The sequence below is a fragment of the Canis lupus genome, chromosome 22 (genome assembly GCF_048164855.1).
Source record: "Canis lupus baileyi chromosome 22, mCanLup2.hap1, whole genome shotgun sequence".
Lineage (NCBI taxonomy): Eukaryota > Metazoa > Chordata > Mammalia > Carnivora > Canidae > Canis > Canis lupus.
The window spans coordinates 21,567,099-21,587,152 of NC_132859.1; the positions used below are offsets into that span (position 1 = coordinate 21,567,099).

Here is a 20,054-nt window from a genome sequence, read left to right on the forward strand (position 1 = left end):
TCCCCATTCTTGTTGTGCTCGTTCTCTGTCAAAATGGATAAATAAAATCTTTTTTTTTTTTTTAAAGGTAATTAAAGAAATAACCCACAATCACCCAGGACCTGTTCACTTGTATTTGATATATTACATTTAAGAAAATTAACAGTAATTCCTTAATACTAATAGCTAGTTCTTGTTCATATTAACCTGATTATCTCAAAAATATCTTTTTATAGTTTCTCGTCTGTATTAGGATCATCCAAATAAAGCCCACACACTCTAGTTTGTTACAAATTTTTGTTTTAATTTATTTATTTATTTATGATAGTCACACAGAGAGAGAGAGAGAGGCAGAGACACAGGCAGAGGGAGAAGCAGGCTCCATGCACCGGGAGCCCGACGTGGGATTTGATCCCAGGTCTCCAGGACTGCGCCCTGGGCCAAAGGCAGGCGCTAAACTGCTGCGCCACCCAGGGATCCCTGTTACAAATATTTTATATTAATCAGAAATCACACCCCCTTTTATATCACTTTTTTGTTGATGAAATTGAGTTATTTATCCCATCAGATTTCTCATATCTGCATCTTTGTGGTATTAATGTATTTTTCTTTCTCCTAGATTCTGTACTTGATTAGATTTAGGGCCAATTCTTGGCAGGAATAGTTCATAGATGAACTGAGGGACCTCCCTTTTCTGCCCCTTCCAAGATTGAACAGCCTGTGGCATCCTTGAGGAAAGTCCGGCCTTCATTCAGTCTGTAGTAAGGTCTAGCTGCCCTGGAATCTGTTTGGTCTCTTTGATTTAATCTGTTCTGATTTACTGTTTGTTGATCAGTTTAAATTTTAGAAAGCCATCTTTCAAGTTTTTAAAAGCTAATAGCTTTTATCTTTTGTCCTTAACCTATCCTCAGAAGTCCACATTTGTATTTCTGTCAACTTGATACCTCCATGTAGATGTATACTGGGTACTCTTAGATACAACACAACTGTTGATTCTCTTTCTTTTCCCAACCTCCCTTTTCCCCCCAGTTTTTGTAAAGGTATCATTGCCACCTAATTCTTTAAGCCAAAGTTTTGATTCCTCTTTTCCTTTTACCCGAATATCATTCATTAGCAAGGTCTGTTGACTGTGCCTCCAGTCCGTTATACTCTTGCCCACATCCCTGCTGTCTCTTTTTTGGACTACTATAGTAATTTTCTAACTTGTTCCCTGCTCCTGTTCTTGCTCAATCCTCAAAGCATTCTTTACACAGCATGCAGTCAGTTTTGTTTTGTTTTTTTCAAGTCTCCTCATGTATATCATTCCTTTGCTTAATAACGATTTCCTGTCTTATGTAGGATAAAACCCAGATTCCTCAGGTTTTATTCAGTAGAATTATGATGTGAGTACTCATCATTAAAACTTACTTGATGCCTTGGTTATACCAGTTCTGCTTCTATTTCTCTGTCTTTGCCTGTGCTTGCTCAGATCGTATGTATCTCTATCTCTGTGCATCTAGATCTTCCTCAGTTTGTGTGTGTGTGTGTGTGTCTGTGTCTGTGTCTGTCTGCCTGCCTGCCTGCCTGCCTGCCTTTGAGTCACTTTCCTGATTGCCGAGGTTTGTTTTCTCTTTCCCTCTGTTTTGAATAATAGGAAGTTGAATAGTATTTCATGAATGGGGTTTTGTTATCTTGCCCTTACCTTTAAAAATAAATAAGCAAAATAATCTGTTACTCTCATAAGAGAAAATGACTAAAAGTTTGTTGCTTTTTAAAAATGTGTTGGTCACTCTGTTGTATATTTCTTCTGTGAGTCAGTGATTGGCAAAAAGATGTCTCACCTTTCCCCTCTAGATATCACTGTTGAAGAGGTGTGAAGGATATATAGATCTGTGCTGTTGATTATGGTAACTACTAGCCACTTATGGCTACTTAAATTAATTAAAATGAAATAAAATTAAAACTTCAGTTCCTCAGTAGTACTAGCTGCATTTCAAGGGCCTAATAGCCACAAGTGACCAGTGGCTACTCTATTGGACAACATACTACAGAACATTTCTGTCACTGCAGAGATTTGTTGGACAACACTGTTATACATACATCTAAGATTTGTGACTTTTGTACTCATTAATGAAAAGTTTTCTTTAAAACCCTTTTTAAAAGCTCCTTCAGGGATCCCTGGGTGGCGCAGCGGTTTAGCACCTGCCTTTGGCCCAGGGCGAGATCCTAGAGACCCGGGATCGAATCCCACGTCAGGCTCCTGGTGCATGGAGCCTGCTTCTCCCTCTCCCTCTGTCTGTATCTCTGCCTCTCTCTCTCTGTATCATAAATAAATACAAAAAAGACTTAAAAAAAAAAAAAAAGCTCCTTCAAGGGAGCCTGGTTAGCTCAGTTAAGTGTCTTCCTTCAGCTCAGATCAGGATCCTAGAGTTCTGGGATTGAGCCCCATGTTGGGCTCCTTGCTCAGCAGGGAGTCTGCTTCTCCCTCTCCCTCTGCCCCTCCTCCTGCTCATGCTCTCTCTCAGATAAATGAATAAAATCTTAAAAAAGAAACCCTCCAACAATATTTTAAAAATTATGAGAACTTGTATCAATACACCACTGGTAACTCATCAAAGAGTGGGTACATGAGATGAAAGTATTTTTTTACAGAGAGTAGGATACCCATTGTTTATATTGGTCATAGAGAAATTGATAGTATTTGTTTAAAAAGCTTAATGTGCTTTTCATTTTTATTTCAGATGATCCTGTACATGCAGCTCCGACCACTTCTACTCGTGTGTTTTATATCAGCGTGGGAGTTTGCTGTGCAGTAATATTTCTTGTAGCAATAATATTAGCTGTTTTGCACCTTCATAGTATGAAAAGAATTGAACTGGATGACAGGTATTATATCTATTTGGGGAAAGGGAAAAAAGTAAAGGGTTATTTGCATTTACATGGGAGCCCATGCACACCCATGCATATGGTGCACAGGGGAAGAAGGAAGGATAATCAGATCTTGCCAAAAGAAAAATGATTCTCTTTGGGATTACTGTCATTGTGTTTTTCTGATTTTATTTAAAATTTTTTTTGAACAGAAATTACAGTTTCTTAGTTGGCAGATCACATTTTGCTCCCATCCCCTTTAAAAAGTGATTTTATTCCAGACTCCTAGTACCTTTTTAAAATAGCCCTGTTTCTTCCTCCTCTTTCATTCTTCTGTCATTATCCATTCATCTGTCCATCCATCCAGTAAACATTTATTGAGAACCTGCTGTGATTTAAACCATTGGTTCTCAACCTGGTTGCACATTATAATCATGGGTAAGCTTTTAAAACATGGGTGCCACCTTTCAGAGCTTCTGATGTAATTGGTCTGGGGTGGTGTTGGGGCATCAGCATTTTTCTTAAAGTTTCCTGGATGGTTCTAATGTGTAGCCTTGGAGATATGCTGGGTTAGATATACTAAGTGCTGGGAATATAAAAAAATTAATGATATACTTTATAGCTTTAAGTATTCATCATTGACATTAACCTATAATTATAAAAGTTTATAAATTTGATGATTATGATTTGTGTAGTATACTGTCAAAATAGAAAAGGTGCTTGCCCCAGCCTAGATGGGTCAGAGATGATAGGGAGGACTTTATAGCCAAGATAGGGTGAGAGGTATAGATAGAATGACAGGTTTACTTTCCCAGTACATAATTCTCATTTTCCTCCTCAGTGATTCCCACTTGGTTACTGAAAGATTCCAGCTTCATGATTTGGCTTTCAAAGCCCTCCATTATGTGGAGAGGTATCTCCCATACTTGTTGAACCTTTCTTACTGTACCCCTACTTATGCTACAGTCACATGATTATGTGTTCCACACTTTTGCCCCGTAATTTGCCCTTTAGGACTTTAGTCATGCTTTCCCCACAGAGGTCCCTGCATTTTCCACCAGTCCAAACGTGTTCCTTCTTCAACTTTCAACTCCCTATTGCCATTTCTTTCATGAAGTCTTTTCTAAGCCTCCCAACTGCCCATTTGTTCCTTCTCTGTTTCTCTACCTCTCTCTCTCTCTCCTATCCTCTGCCTCTCCTTCTCCCTCTTTCCCTCTCTGTCTCTCTTTGGTACCAGTTATCGTACTTTATTCTCCTGTAATAATTTTGTGTGTACTTGTCTCTCCTACTAGACTGTAAGCCTTTTCCAGTTAGGAAGCCGAATGTCTTACTCATTGCTGAATCCCTAGGCCTACACAGTGTCATATGCACAGTGGATAGGCATATTTGTGGCATAAACAGAAACACAAGGAGACAGGGAACTTGGTTGGATTCAATACCTGCCCCTCTGTTTTACTTGCTTTATCTGAGCAGAGAAGGAAGAGAAAGGAGATAAGAATGAAAAGAGAAATACATGGGTGACATGTTTCAGAATAGGTTTTGTGTATATGATGGTGTTGAAGTTAGCATTGGGGTTTATAGAGGAAGAAATGGCATTTAGAAGCTTCTGAGTGGGAAGTAAGGGAACAGGAACATTTAGATAGAACTTTGAGAGGATACCAGTACAGTTAAAGGAGTCACTGAGGAGCATAGCATACAGAAGTTTAGATAGACACATTTTCCTTGAATGTTTACATGTGTGCTAGGGCTGTGAAGACACATAGGCCAGAGTTGTGCAAAAACTGTCAGATTCTATGGGACATGTACCTCAGCCCGCTAAAATAATCAGTTACCACTCATGCATTGGGGATTCTGGTTCTTTCCATTTTCAGGCAAAGTTTTCTAGACATTGCCTGAATGAAAGCAACTTACAATATTGCTTGTTTTCAGAGTATAACCTAGTGGATAAGACCATCAAAGAGCCAAAAATGTCTCTGAATTCTCTAATCAGTTTTATGGCTTCTTGAAAAGGTACTCAACATCTTTGTAGGCACTTCAAGAATTCTGAGGTGGTACAAGAGTGCCATCTACTGTTCAGTTACTGGGGAGAAACAACCAGTAAATAGTTTTGAGTCTGGCCATTTATATCACCATCAGGGTCTATTGGTTGCAAGTAATTTTTAAGGAATAGTTTTACATTTATTATATAACTGGAGCCTCAGAAAAATCCTGGGAGGTAGATTTTCTTAGTCCTGTTTTATGGGTAAGTAAATTGAGGTCCTTTATTTTCCCCTTTTGCGGGAAAGTAATATTTCTCTTCCCTCCCCTGGACTTTTAATATTAATTTTTAGTCTGATCATTGAGTAGTACTTAGAACTCTGAAAACAGGTGCTCTTTAGTTCCTTATCATTTTAAGGATTGAGGATACATAATATTAGTAATAATAAAAGTAAATGATAATTTATTAATGTATGTTTGAAGCCAGTGTATTCTTCTAAATGCTTTACTTATATTATTTTTCACATATACCTTTTAGCAACCTTGTCAGGAGGTAGAATTAGGCTCATTCTAAGCATGAGGAATTTGAGGCTACAGAAGCATTAGTTTGCCTGAGGTCATACAGCTAGTAAAAGGTGATTTTGGCAGTTTTGATTTCAAGGTTTAAGCTCTTCACTGGACTGCTGCATACCCACTACATGTGTAGCCTCACATAGATCAATTCTCAAATAGCAGCCTTTTGTCATTATGTGTTTTTTTTTTTTTAAATTTTTATTTATTTATGATAGTCACAGAGAGAGAGAGAGAGAGAGAGAGAGAGAGGCAGAAACATAGGCAGAGGGAGAAGCAGGCTCCATGCACTGAGAGCCCGACGTGGGATTCGATCCCGGATCTCCAATATCGCGCCCTGGGCCAAAGGCAGGCGCCAAACCGCTGCGCCACCCAGGGATCCCCTCATTATGTGTTTTTTAATCACTGGGTTTTGAAAATTTAGAACAGTTCTGTGAGCTGTGGTCAGATCAAAGATTTTGCCTTTTTAAGAAAGTTGGGAGCCTTGAGTTGGACTTTGGTGATCCTATAGCTAAGACAGGCATGAGAAGCCTATCCTGACAGTCTGGTATGACTTCCTGCCATCTGATTTCATTCTTCATGCTGAATTTCTATCCTTCACTTCTCTACTACTACAAAATTAAGAGCTGAGGTAGTGAAACTCAAATATGGCCAAGTGTAACCTGGGATAAGGCTATTGCCCACTGAAGAGACAGAAGTACATACTTAAGAGGTATTAATTTGTGGTAATCTTGAGTAAAGGGTTAGCAATTACTTGAGCCTACCATCTTCCAGATCTCCCATATTATCTAAAGAATGTGGTGTAATGGAATGTTTCAAGTACTAGAGAATTCTGATAAGTTCCATAAATTCTAAAAAGGTAGGATTGAGGAAGAAGGAAAATGTATGTGATTCAATTAACTAGAGCTAGATACGATAGCTCTTGAGCATGTTGGCCTATTTGATTTTGGACCATTAGTGAAAGAGGCCTGTAATTCTCCTCCTTTTTAAAAAAGCAAACTAATTGGGATGGGTTCTTTTCCTAAGGGATGACCCATAGATCCCTAACATGTTTTTGTGTGAGGTTCAGGACTGCTGTCTATGGTGTCTGAGGACTAATACTTGCATTTCTGAATGACTGATAAGATGAAACTGCTTGATATTGTGGAGCTAGCAGAGAAAAAAAGCTCTACTTTATGGTATTAAAATTTCAACATGGAATGTTTGTGACGGACATCCATGCGTTATTGTGACTGCCATCAAGATTTTAAGCTGGTTATAATGGCTGCATGCATTTTTGAAGATACAGAAAAAGGAAATTTCTCACTGAAGCTGACTTATCAGTTATTTCTCTCTTAAAACTTGTTTGCAGCATCAGTGCCAGCAGTAGTTCCCAAGGGCTTTCTCAGCCATCTACCCAGACGACTCAGTATCTGAGAGCCGACACACCCAACAATGCAACTCCTATCACCAGTAAGAGTTAATTTAATTCTAAAGATGATATAGTAAAGTTGTCTGTGGTCTTTTTGCCAGCAGTACCTGTGTTGTTAGTAATTTGTGGGGCATGTGTACCATTCTGTGTAGTACATGCACAGGATTAGGCCTGATCTTCAACTTCTGCTTTCTAGAGCATTGAGGGGAACATTCTAAAATTGGAGTAGTAAAAATATAATTTATGTTTAATTGCTAGAATTAATTTGGGGGAGATTTCCATAGATTAATTACATTAAAAGGGATACTGAATCACTTCTAGAGAAATTCAGAAGGAATATTTTCAAGTAGTTAGAATATGCCATTGAGCTGTATGAAAACTGTTAGATTTTAATAAATTGTTTGATAATCTTAAGGGGTATGGACTTTACGTCATTGTTTAAAGATTTTATTTATTTGAGAGAAAGAGCATGAGGGGTAGGGAAGGGAGGGGCAGAAGGAATGGGAGAGGGACAAGCAGACTCTGTGCTGATAGCAGAGCCGACCGATCTCAAGACCCTGAAATCAAAAGACCCTGCTTAACTGAGCCAGCTAGGCACGTTGTTTTTTGATTATGATAGGAAGCTAGCTGCCATTAGAATTGAGAACATGGAATCTGATTTTCTTTTAAAGATTTTATTTATTTATTTGACACAGAGAAAGAGAAAGCATGAGTCGGGGCAGGGGCAAAGGGAGAGAGAGCTCCCTGCTGACCAGGAAGCCTGATGCGGAACTTGATCCCAGGATCGTGGATCATGACCTGAGCTGAAGGGAGATGCTTAACCTTTTTTTGTTGTTTTCGAACAGGATTTTGGTGAAAGTTTTTATATTCTAACAGGTTGATGTTGGGGAAAATAATCATTCTTAGTAAACAAGTTAGACATAATGAAGAATCAGTCTTCACACAAATAAAACACAACATAATCATCAGGATAAACAGTGGACCACAAATCAGGGCTCAATTCAGTAGTGTTATTGATTAATTAGGTTCTTACAGGCAGTTATCTTCCTTGGGCTGGCATTTACTTTTAGGTAAACTAAGATTATCTGCCCTTCATCCAGTGCCCTCTTGTGGTCTTTCAGTACTGTTTCCCATTAAAAAGAACTAGGATTCTTTAGGGAAGTGGACGATTTCAGGACTAAGTCAGGAATGGACAAGATAAACCTGGGCCACGTAGAGATGGGTCATTTGAGCATCAAAAAGAATGACTGTAGTGGATTGAAACATTGAATATGTAAAAATCTGTAAGTTTGTAATGATAAAAGTTGATCATTATGAGAGGTAACTAAGGCACCAATAATACCTCATTCTGATGACTGGCTATATGAACTGTATTTCATATATCAGCAGTTTCAGTGTAACCGTGTAGTGCTGGTTGATGAGGGAAAATGCTTGCTTACAGAAGAATCCTACCTAGTAAATGTGAAAGGAGCGAAAGGATAGAATTAGAAAGTCAGGGACACCTGGGGAGCTCAGTCAGTTAAGCCATCTGCCTTTGGCTCATATCATGATCCCAGGGTCCTGAGATTGAGCCCCACATTGGGCTCTTGTGCTCAATGGGAAGCCTATTTCTCTCCCTCCTGTTCCCCTTGCTTATGCTTTCTTTCTCTCTGTCAAGTAAATCTTTTTTTTTTTTAAAGAAAATCATATTTGCAACTTCCGTTAAAATATTTGATTCAGGAAAAGATCATCAGTGTTTAAAATCCTGTGAACAAAGAGAAATCAGATTGTCACAGCCTGATTCCGCTAATGAAACTTTGCATCACTAACAGTAGGACAACTAGATATTTTGTACTCCGACATGTTATATACCACCCATGGAGTACTTTGTCTCCCCTCCCCACTCCAGGAGTAAACCTGGACCTAATCACGGCTGTGGAACTGACTGGCAGTTTGCAAGAAATTAAAGGGATATTTATTTGAGAGAGAGGGAGAGCATGAGCAGGGTGAAGGAGCGGGGGGTGGGGGGGGGTGGAGAAGCAGACTCCCCATTGAGCAGGGAGCCACATGCCCAGGATCCTGAGATCATGACTTCAGCTGAAGGCAGCCACTTAACCAACTGAGCCACCCAGACATCCCACGAAATACAGGGATAGAGGAACAAGTTAAATGATACTGGAAGAAGCAGATGTTAGACATTCCCCAGGATAACTGAGCTGGTTTCTTTAATAAGAGTGGCAAGAAAAAGAAAAGGGGGAAGAGGGAATGCTTAAGATTAAAGAATTTAAAAGAAATCATAATAGTAGTTAGCATCACTGCCAACGAAAGAAAGAATTATATGTTCTTCAGAAGATACGATCATAGTTATGAAAATAGTTCGGATTATTCAGAAGAAACACATCATTGCTTTTAGTGTGCAGATGTCAAGCTTTGCTCATTAGAGTCAATTTTTGATTGTTACTATAATCTTGAAGAAGTAGATTCGATTATTCTATGCTAAAAGCAAAATACTTTTCAAGACTCAGTTGAAATTATTTATTAAACTATTTTTAGTTACTATCGATAAGAAATATACTTATTTTTTATGGACATTATCTTGAGATAGATCGTTCATTTATTTTATATGGCAAAAACAAACATTTTTAAAAAATAAAATGGAAATCCATTTTTGTACAAATAAAAAACGACAAAGAAAGGAGTAAAAAACTGTTTGAAGACATAATGACCAAGAATTTTCCAAAATAACAAAAGACAGCAGACCACAGATCCAAGAAACTCCGAGAATTCCAGGTAGGATTAAACATAGACAAATACAGACACACACCTGTAAGTATCCTGTTCAGACTGCTGATCGGTGGAATCAGGTGTTGTCAGCCTAATCTGTTGGTCACAAAGCTCCCAGGCCTATCATCTAGATTTTGTAGCAGCGTGTTGGTGACCATCATCTAGGTCTGCTAACTCTTTAGGGAGTTTTCTTCCCGTATGTTTACCAAAGTGCATAAATCTTAGAGGTACCATTCAATTTCTACTTGCTGATACGGAATCCTTTTATTCTAACATTTTTTTCTTGGAATGAAAAGTTTAAGTTATGGTTAGATTCTTTTGTTTTTGTTGTCATCATGGCAAGAATGAGAAATATGGGAGCTGAAAAACCAATGTATCTCACAGTGATACGACTAGGCTGTATAAATATGAGATTGATTAAGTTGATCAGGTGTTTTGTTAGAAAAGGTAGTTTTACGAGCATCTTTTCATTTGAAAAGTGTTTCCTAGGAGACTATACTAGAAACCCTTTGGAAGAAAACAGTCCATAAAAGGGATTGAGTTAAGTCCTGTGAGTCAGTGCTTATTTCTTTTCTTTTCTTTTTTTTTTTTTTTAAGATTTATTTATTTATTCATGATAGACACAGAGAGAGAGAGAGAGAGGCAGAGACAGGCAGATGGAGAAGCAGGTTCCATACCGGGAGCCTGATGCGGGATTCAATCTTCAATCCCGGGACTCCAGGATTGCACCCTGGGCCAAAGGCAGGCGCTAAACTGCTGAGCCACCCAGGGATCCCCAATCAATGCTTATTTCATGGCTGAAAGGCAGCTGAAGTGGTGGTCACGGTAATATTCATTGTTTCATAGTGTTTCTTCTTTTAATTACTCATTTTAAGATTTTGGGGTAGGTGAAAGTGTTTCTTTAAAATTTAGTGTGGCCGTTTTAAGTTCATGTGCATGCCTTCTTCTTTTTATGATTCTTACATTTATTTATTCCTGTGACTTGAGTCCTGAGGTTTTGACTGAATTAGTTGACCCTGATGGCATAATAAGGGTATTTATATTTCTTGGTCTGGCTTTGTTGGCTCCTCAGGTTATCCTACCTTGCGGATAGAGAAGAACGACCTGAGAAGTGTCACTCTTTTGGAGGCCAAAGCTAAGGTGAAGGATATAGCAATATCCAGGGAGAGGATAACTTTAAAAGATGTACTCCAAGAAGGTATTTATTATCTCAAAATCAGTTTCTCAAGGAAAATTTAGACTATAAATTTTTTTTTATTTCAAATTTTAAGAATTTTATCTCTTTGTGTCTAAGGATAGTTAGAAGTACACAATTTATTTCCTTTATAAAACTGATTTTCATTTTCTCTTTCTTTTGATCTTTAATTTGCCTTAATATAGCTTTGGCATAATTCTTAATTTTCAAGTATATTAAAGCATTCATGTTATATTAGCCTTTATTATCTTTAAATATATTTTTGTTCTTGTTTAAAGATATCACTACCTAGCAAACCTGTTTGCTGTGACAGATAGTATGGGGGCTCTAGCAGACAGAGCAAACATGGGTTTTGGTGTTACACCCAACTTCCAATCCTAGTCTCACAATTTATCATCTGTGTGACCTTGGAGAAATCATTTAATGTCTTCCATGTCCAATTTCCTCTTCTCTAAATTTGGACTATGATGTCTGTTCTTGAACTGGTTGTGAAGATTAGATGAAATGATATACATTAAGTGAACTAACACACAGATGTTTGATAGATGTTATTACCCTCCCCTTCCCCAGTTGCTGGTCCTTGTTTTCTTTCTTGAGTTTTAGGTTATTAATTGAAGAGATGCTGACAGAAAAGTATAGAGATTAATGATAAAGTACCTCATTGAGCCCCTCAAATTGTTAAATAGAGAATTACCTTTTCTTTCCCCCTTCCACAAGCCAGTTTGGAATGTTTTGAATGCATATGAGTCACTCTGAATTCACCTCTTAGTTGAGATGCTTATAGGTCAATCACAGCAAAGAGAGAGGCTTGAACTACCACCCTCAGTGACAAATAGTAATTAAAGGAAGCACATTTTTTGGACTGTTTTTGAATATATGAGGGGAGTCCATTTTTCTCTTTGTTATTATTCGAAGCTAAGCCTAGAAATTCATAAATGCTTCTATGGATACCCCATTACTGATTTCCAGTGTTCCTGGCTATATCATTAGTTTATTTAGAATAATTCAGAAAGAATTTTCATATATTTAGTTTAAATATGGCATTTTAAAAGCACATTAAAGCATTAAAGTATTTCTTAGTTACAAAGAATTTTTCTTTTAAAAATTTATTTTATTTTTAAGTTTTTATTTATTTGGCAGAGGGGAAGCATAAATGGGGTGGGGGCAGAGGGAGAGGGGCAGAGAGCTGAGCAGAGAGCCCAATACAGGGGATGCTGGGTGGGTGAGGGGATGGCTCAATCCCAGGACCTTGGGATCATGACCTGAGCTAAAGGTAGACGTTTAACTGACTGAGCCACCCAGGTGCCCCAGTTACTAAGTATTTCTAATAGTCATTTAAAAAACAAAGATTGGTTAGAGTAAGGTTGTTGATCACGTATGCCCTTGTTATGTTTAAGTTATATTGTGCCAGGTAATTTCGTACTTAAAATTTTAGGAAGGTTGTCATACAATGGTCTCATTAATTATTATTTTTCCTTTTAGGTACTTTTGGACGTATTTTCCATGGGATTTTAGTAGATGAAAAGGATCCAAATAAAGAAAAACAAGCATTTGTAAAAACAGTTAAAGGTAGGATTTTTTCCATTTTAGAATGCTTTCCTAAGGTGAATCATGCCAGTAAATTCTGTCTCAAATTCTCAGTCTTTCCCAGACCTTTAAGTCAGTCTATGTTAATTTAACTCAATAAGAGGAAATTTGAGTTGTTTTTGTAAGGTATAGAAAATAGAAGTCTAATAATTTAAGATGTTAAAACACTTACTAGGTATTGCCCAGGCTTGTAGTTTAATTATATCCATTTGACCTCATTGTTGCTATATTTAATATTGTATTTTTTTTCTAGGTAAAATTCTTTGTTTTTTCTCTCTTAAAAACATTGTTGGGATCCCTGGGTGGCGCAGCGGTTTGGCGCCTGCCTTTGGCCCAGGGCGCGATCCTGGAGACCCGGGATCAAATCCCACATCGGGCTCCCGGTGCATGGAGCCTGCTTCTCCCTCTGCCTGTGTCTCTGCGTCTCTCTCTCTCACTGTTGCCTATCATAAATAAATAAAAAACTTAAAAAAAATATTTAAAAAAAAAAAAACAAAAACATTGTTACTAGTTTTTCCTCCTTTCCTCTTTCCCTCTTTCCCTTCTTCCCACTCCCAATATTGCAGTCTAATAAAGGATTTTAAAAAATAAAAATAAGGTACTATGAGTCTGAAAGTTAGAAGGTGCATAGCCTTGCTTACCTTTCCCCCACTCCCCCTGCCTTTTTTCTGCTATTATATATAATGCTGCAGAAAATACCCATGTGTGTATATCTACTTCTTGGCTTAGTTTTGTAGGTATGACTAAGTTGGCATTGCTGCCCCAATTGTATTTACATTTAAGATTTTGATAGATATTGTCCAGTTGTTTGTTAAAGGGTAGCACTAGTTTATATTATCATGAACAGAATACCTATTTTCACATAATATCCTTTTGGAGAAATATGATGTTTACTTTTTTACTTTATAATCGATATTTATTTATAAAAGCTTAAATCTTAGTTAAATCTGTTTATTCATTTTAAGAGAAAGAAAAATGTGGTAATTTATAGGGTGCTTAATGTCTGACAGTGTATGATATAGACTGAGATGACAAGATGTTAATTTTGGAAAAACAAATTTAGCATTTTGATGCAGAAATTGAGAGAAAAATTAAATTCAGTTTAACATGTAGGAGGTGACAATTTTATGAACTTTTTAAAGTTAATTTATAAGAACTTAGGTTTCTAAATCTTCTTAAATGAATTCATGGAAAGTATGAAGGATTTATGTTTATGGTTTCTAAAAAGTTGTACTAACCTAACAAAAAAATGTGGGGATCCCTGGGTGGCACAGCGGTTTGGCGCCTGCCTTTGGCCCAGGGTGCGATCCTGGAGACCCAGGATCGAATCCCATGTCAGGCTCCCGGTGCATGGAGCCTGCTTCTCCCTCTGCCTATGTCTCTGCCTCTCTCTCCCTCTCTCTCTGTATGACTATCATAAATAAATTTAAAAAAAAAATTAAAAAAAAAAAAAGAAAAAATGTGGAAGTTGATTTCTTTTAATTTAGCAAATTGGTTCTTTAAGGATGCTGCAAATATATACACAAACACACACTCAACTTTTATGTTTTCTAAACAAATGGTTTAACTTACTATACTGTTCAGTATGTATTTTATTTACCTACTTCTTCTAGCCTGAAAGCACTTTTAAAGAGTAATATTTAAGTTAGGTCCACTAGGTTTTCTGACTAGTTTTGAAGGATATTTTACATATTAGTCTTTGAAAATGTAAAATTTGAACCCTCAGTTTAATAGCTGTTGACTTTTGTTACATTTTCCCCCATTTTTAAGGAAATATTTCTCTGTAATTTTAATATTTCTTCTGGGGTTTATACATAATCTATGGACAGTTTATAACCCAGCTGTTAATAATTTGTTCTGAATGAATCTTAAATTAGCAGAAGAGCTTTCTGTACAGAATTGGATTGATTTAAGGTTGGAAGGGGGGAAAAGGGGAAATAATAGTGATAAGAAAACACAATGCGGATACTGGAACTGTTTCACAAGATAAGATTTCCCCCTCCGGATACACTTGAAATTGTAGTCCCTTGGTTGTTTCTGTGCCTTACCACTGTAATTATAGTGTTCTTTCTGAGCTAGCCGGAAACAAGAGAAAGCACAGTGAGTCCTTAGCCAGGATATGGTTACGGTTTGCATGAGAAATAAAGAGGAAGTGCGCTGACCGCAGTCCTTGCCTCAACTCCATACAATTGAGTATCTATGAGATTTATTCTTTTGGAATTTTTTTTTTTTTTTTGAAGCTATGTAGAGCTGACCAAGGTCGTTCACAAATCCATATACTTCGTTACATGCCACACAGAAGTGCAGCTTAAAATGCAAGAATTAAGTGTTTAGAAGATTATTGCCCTTTGCTTTTAGACATAAGCAAGAAATTGCAGTTTGGCTTCTTAAAAAATTCATAAATTTGCAGACTTAATGGACATTCCAGTAGAAATGTACAGAGATTGAAATTAGGAATCTGAATTTCACACAGTGAATATTGTGAAATTGAATTCCATAAAATTAATTAATTTGAGGCTATTGGTGTTAAAGCCTTGTTTTATAGCTGCTAATATATTGCAGTTTAGAAATAAGTATTTTTTATTTCTTTTTTTCTTATAATTTTTGGAATGTAAACATTTTCTAGTATATTTTTCAAATTTATACATCTTAAATCTTTCAATATTTAAAATTAAGACTTGAACTAGACTAGGAAAGCAATCCAGAAAAATGATTTTTTCTTACTAAATGGATACAATTATTTTTTTCTCCAATCCATAGTATTCTTAGATCATCATCCAGTTCAAGTGTCCTCTGCTTAATAGAATATGCTCTTTAAAGTTAAGAATTTGAAAAAAATTATACATAAAATGACATGCCCTAAAAAATTAACTTTTACTTCTGTCTTGGTACCAGTTGGCAAGAAAGTAAACAATTACTAACTTAGGTGTGGACTTCTAACTATTACTAGCTTGCAATCTGTAAAAGACCCTCCAGTTCTCAAATTGCCTTGGCCATAATTTAATTAAAATTTATTTAGATTACAGAAGGAGAAATAAGGACACATTCTGCCATTCCTAGATGATTCTAATTTTTGAGCAGTTTTTAGACAACTAGAGTTTATTCTAGTAGACATTGGTGTGAAGCACCTTTTCCAAAGAAGTACAAAGTCTTTCAAGTTCTTGGCTCTTTGTCCACCCTTTTTACATTCCTTCAAAGGTTTTAAACTAAGTGAAGTTGTCTGGAAAAGTGGACCTGCTAGCAAGCATGGAATAGAGTGATTCCAGTTAGTTTTAGAATGAAATGAAATTTGTGATTTCTTAGCTTCAACAGCTCTACTTTTAAGGAGTGAATGTGACACAGACTCATAGTGCCTGACTGCAGTGTCCTGGATTTTACTCTTGGTTCAGTATTTTACTAGGTAGGCCTGGGATGTGGATCTTGGATCTGCCAATCTTCGTATCTTTTTCTCGGTCTTGTAGCATTGATCAGAACCTTTAGGGATCCCTGGGTGGCGCAGCGGTTTGGCGCCTGCCTTTGGCCCAGGGCGCGATCCTGGAGATCCGGGATCGAATCCCACGTCAGGCTCCCGGTGTATGGAGCCTGCTTCTCCCTCTGCCTGTGTCTCTGCCTCTCTCTCTCTCACTGTGTGCCTATCATGAATAAATAAAAATTAAAAAAAAAAAAGAACCTTTATAAAATATTATTACTACTGTTTTTACTGTTGACATACAAATTAGTCTTTTTCTTTGTATAGATCAAGCTTCTGAAATTCAGGTGACAATGATGCTCACAGAAAGTTGTAAGCTACGAGGTCTTCATCACAGGTGAGAGAAGAACCCTACCCAGCATTAAAGTGTTAAGCATGGTAACATTGTTTGCTACATTTTTATAATAAGAATGTTGTGATATGTTCTGAATTGAAAGCTTTTTGGAATAGCTTATTTTTTTTAGAATATTAAAGTGAAATGCATGCTCAGTGCACAAAATTTAAAAATGAAGTATAAAGAAGAAAATAAAGTAGAGTATGTAAGTCCACATCTGGATAAACATAGCTAAGCTTTCAAGAGAATTTTTACATATTTTGTGTACATGTTTTCCTTTAAAAAATAGAATAGTAAGATACATATATGTATATACTAAAAAATATCTATGAGATTTTTTTTTTAACATAGAGTACCAAAGACAAGCATAATTAACACCAGTAATCCCATTTCCTAAATTCAGTGATAGTTTTAACATTTTGCCTTTTCTGTTTGGTGTATGTATGTATGTCCACTATCCATCCAGATGGTACATAGCTATTTATGAGTGTAGAAATATTTTATTTTATTTTATTTTATTTTATTTTATTTTATTTTATTTATTTTTTTTTTTGTAGAAATATTTTAAAGTAAACTGGACATCTCAACATTTTCAATTCACTTCCAGCATGCAATCCTCCCTCCCCACAATGAGAATGTTTGCATAAATAATCATAACAGCATTATTATCTTTAACAAGGTTAATGGGCTTTTCAATATAACAAAACAATGTAGCTAACTCTTCATATAAGTCACTATGAATTCATGTTCTCATTTAAAAAAGATATATAGGGATCCCTGGGTGGCTCAGCAGTTTGGCACCTGCCTTTGGCCCAGAGCGCGATCCTGGAGTCCCCGGATCGAGTTCCGCATCGGGCTCCCTGCATGGAGCCTGCTTCTCCCTCTGCCTGTGTCTCTGCCTTTCTCTCTCTCTATGTCTATCGTGAATAAATAAATAAAATCTTTAAAAAAAAAATAAAATAAAAAATAAAAAAATAAATTATATAGCAGTTCATTGAATGGATGTACTGCATTTTATTTAACCACTGTCTTGTCATTAAATCATGTTATGGTTTTGAAAAAATACTGTAGTTCCATATAAAGAGCTTTTTAAAAAAAACTTGATTATCAGTCCTCCTCACAGAGCTATAATGAAAGCTTCTACATTCTGAGACAAAAAGGGCTTAAATATAGTATTGCAGTATACAGCAGTATCAGTATTTTGGCAGGGCTTTTGTTGTTGTTTTTTTTAAACAGCATATAGAGTCAGCTTTGTTTATATGCTTATTACAGATTTGGTTGTGTATGTTTAAAAAAAATGGGACAGTGACCCATCCTTTTTGGAAGATATTTATAAACTTCTGGGGATAAAAGCACATGGAAAAGTGATGCATGCTGCCTTTTGCATGCATTTTAATTTCTGTGTACTTTGAGCAGTTACTTGGGTTCTGCCAAAAAATAAGATGACTGTGCAGAGTTTCATTTTTGAATTTTGTGTATACTTTGGTTCATATTTGAAAGAATTTGAGAACCTGAAAAGAAAGCAGCAGTAGTAAGATCAATAAAATGTTAATGAAAATCAGACTGAGTTTATGGCATTGTGATGATGTAAGAGGAAACAAGCCAGCAACAAAGATACAAATATTTTTGCTGTAATTGAACATAAAAATCTCTTAGCTTCTGAGCAATTAAGCTTGAATAACAATTAGAAGTTGTTAAATCTCAGTATTAAAAGGAAAGAAGTGTAAATGTTCCTTGGGGGAGGAAAAAAGGTTTTCTAGGGTCAAAGTCTGAGGTAGATGCCATTAAGCTTATACCTGGGACATTGATTAATATAATGAACAGATAAATTTTCTGGTTTCACTGAGCATAAGAAAGCCCAAGGACCTTTGAAAAAATTGAACATATAGTATTGAGAGACTGAAGATGTCCTGTTGAAGGGTTAAAGACAAGTGGTTGAAAAATGATCTTCCATTGGCCTGATTCAGTCCAAGTGTAGAACTTACAGAGGAGAATGGATGGATAACTCATCCCTAAGATGGTATTTTCTATAAAAACACATTTTGTTTCCTCTGAGTAACAAAACAAGAAATAGGTAATGGTCATTTGGAAATCTCTTTGGCAATATTGGAAGTGCTTGAAATTCTTTTATGCTGACTCTATGGGGCAGAGCCAAAAGTGTTTAATATTAGTATGTGATGTCAACTTAGAACTTCTGTACCTACCTCGTATTCTTACCCTGGTAAAAGGTTCGCACCACTTCACAGAAGTGAGAGAAGGACAAATGTAGACAAAGCCAGGATTTTCCCAAGAAGCAGTTTTTAATGTACTGTAGCCCAAAGATGCTTTGGCTGGAAAATGTTCAGAGCAAGTATTCGCAGCATTTCTCATGTGACTTTCAGCTGTAGGGTTTTCCAGCATCATATCAGAATGAATTAGCAGCCCTAGAACACCCTTAGGTGATGGAATTCCACATGGTGAATGGGGTTGATACTGAACATTCAGTGATCAGGGAAAGTCTTCTAGAAGCAGATTATATAGTTTGGTCATAGTTAATTATTCTTCCTGCCTATACAGTAATACCAGGACTCTTAGGTTTTGGGGTTTTTGTTTGTTTGTTTTTGTTTTTGTTTGTTTTTGTTTTTTTTTAGTAGGTGGCATGCTCAGTGTGGAGCCCAGTACAGGGCTTGAACTTGGAACCTTGAGATTAAGACCTGAGCTGAAATCTTGAGTTGGATGCTTAACCGACTGAGCCACCCAAGTGCCCTAGGACTCCTAGTTTTTAATGAGTAGAACACCTTGTCAGTTTATAGAAAAGTACATTATTGTTCTTTCCATTCATTGTAACAGTTTGTTTTATCTTTAAGAGGACTGAGGACTAGGGCCTATGATGCTTTACTTTTTGACCCCTGGTGTCATGGCTGTGTCTATAAATTTATTTGTTCATTCTCTTATTCTAAACCACGAGTGCCAGTTTTGCACTTGCAACTCTGCTAGGCCTGAGGGATAAAAATGAACTAATGAGCTTTAGCGTTCATGTTACAAAACTGATCAAGCAAATGTAATACAGTCAATTAGAAATAATACCTCGTTTCCGAATTTAATTTTTTAGAACTAGTTGTAGTATGTAATTCCACATGTGAAACATGTTTATTACTTCATGTTTCAACATTCCACAAGTAAGAATTGTAAAGTGTTGAAATACTTTAAATTATTTTGAAATTCTTTTTATTCCTTTTTCCACTGGAATTTGTGAGAATAATTTTTACTCTACATTAAAATAGCTGTGTAAACAAAATTTATTTTTATTTAAATTACATCAGAAGTACTTCGTAACAAAGGGCTCTTGAGTTATTTCTCCTTGTGGTTTGGCTCTCCACTGGCCCAAGTTTCCTGATGGCGACTTTCTGAACACTGAGTGCCTCCCAACTCTCTCTCTGCAAGGACACTGGGCAAGACAGGGAACTGGATGTAGTTCTTGTTCCTTATCGCCACAAAACCTTCCCTTCCTCTGCCTTGTTCTTGTCCACAGCACCAGTTTCTGCTCTCATCCACCCTACATCTAGGTCTCAGATCTTCCTCTTTATCTACTTTTTCTTTATGAAATGGGCAGAACGAAGACCAGCCACTTGTACTTTAAAATATGTTCATGCAGCTTGTTACTTCTTCTAGACAGCTTTTAATGATTTGATCTCAAACAGCACCAAAATACCTTTAACTCTGCTCAGTGGATTTCAGACATGAGGAGAGGAGCAGAGGAGTAATCTTGGGAGGGTTAAATTGGGTAACTTCACATTACTAAAATCATGGTGTGCTCAGTTGCCTCTAAAATGCAGACCTGCTATAATCATTTTATTGTGCGTGGGACGTGATATGAAAAGAGGCTTTGTCACTTTTCATGTATTCCTTTTTTGCTCTCCTGGAAGAGCATATCCAGTGGTCC

General features: G+C 36.7%; 1 protein-coding gene across 5 annotated transcripts in view; it reads left to right on the forward strand.

The window, feature by feature from the left end:
- RYK (receptor like tyrosine kinase) overlaps positions 1 to 20,054 on the forward strand; it is an 88,781-nt gene that overhangs the window by 48,694 nt on the left and 20,033 nt on the right. For 3 of the 5 annotated variants that reach the window (XM_072792674.1, XM_072792676.1, XM_072792672.1), the window contains exons 6-10: positions 2,700 to 2,844; positions 6,725 to 6,825; positions 10,611 to 10,745; positions 12,225 to 12,311; positions 16,066 to 16,135. In XM_072792674.1, the coding sequence (XP_072648775.1) occupies positions 2,700 to 2,844; positions 6,725 to 6,825; positions 10,611 to 10,745; positions 12,225 to 12,311; positions 16,066 to 16,135 (538 nt within the window). The remainder of the gene's footprint in view (positions 1 to 2,699; positions 2,845 to 6,724; positions 6,826 to 10,610; positions 10,746 to 12,224; positions 12,312 to 16,065; positions 16,136 to 20,054) is intronic. The other 2 variants (XM_072792675.1, XM_072792673.1) reach the window with 1 other exon arrangement.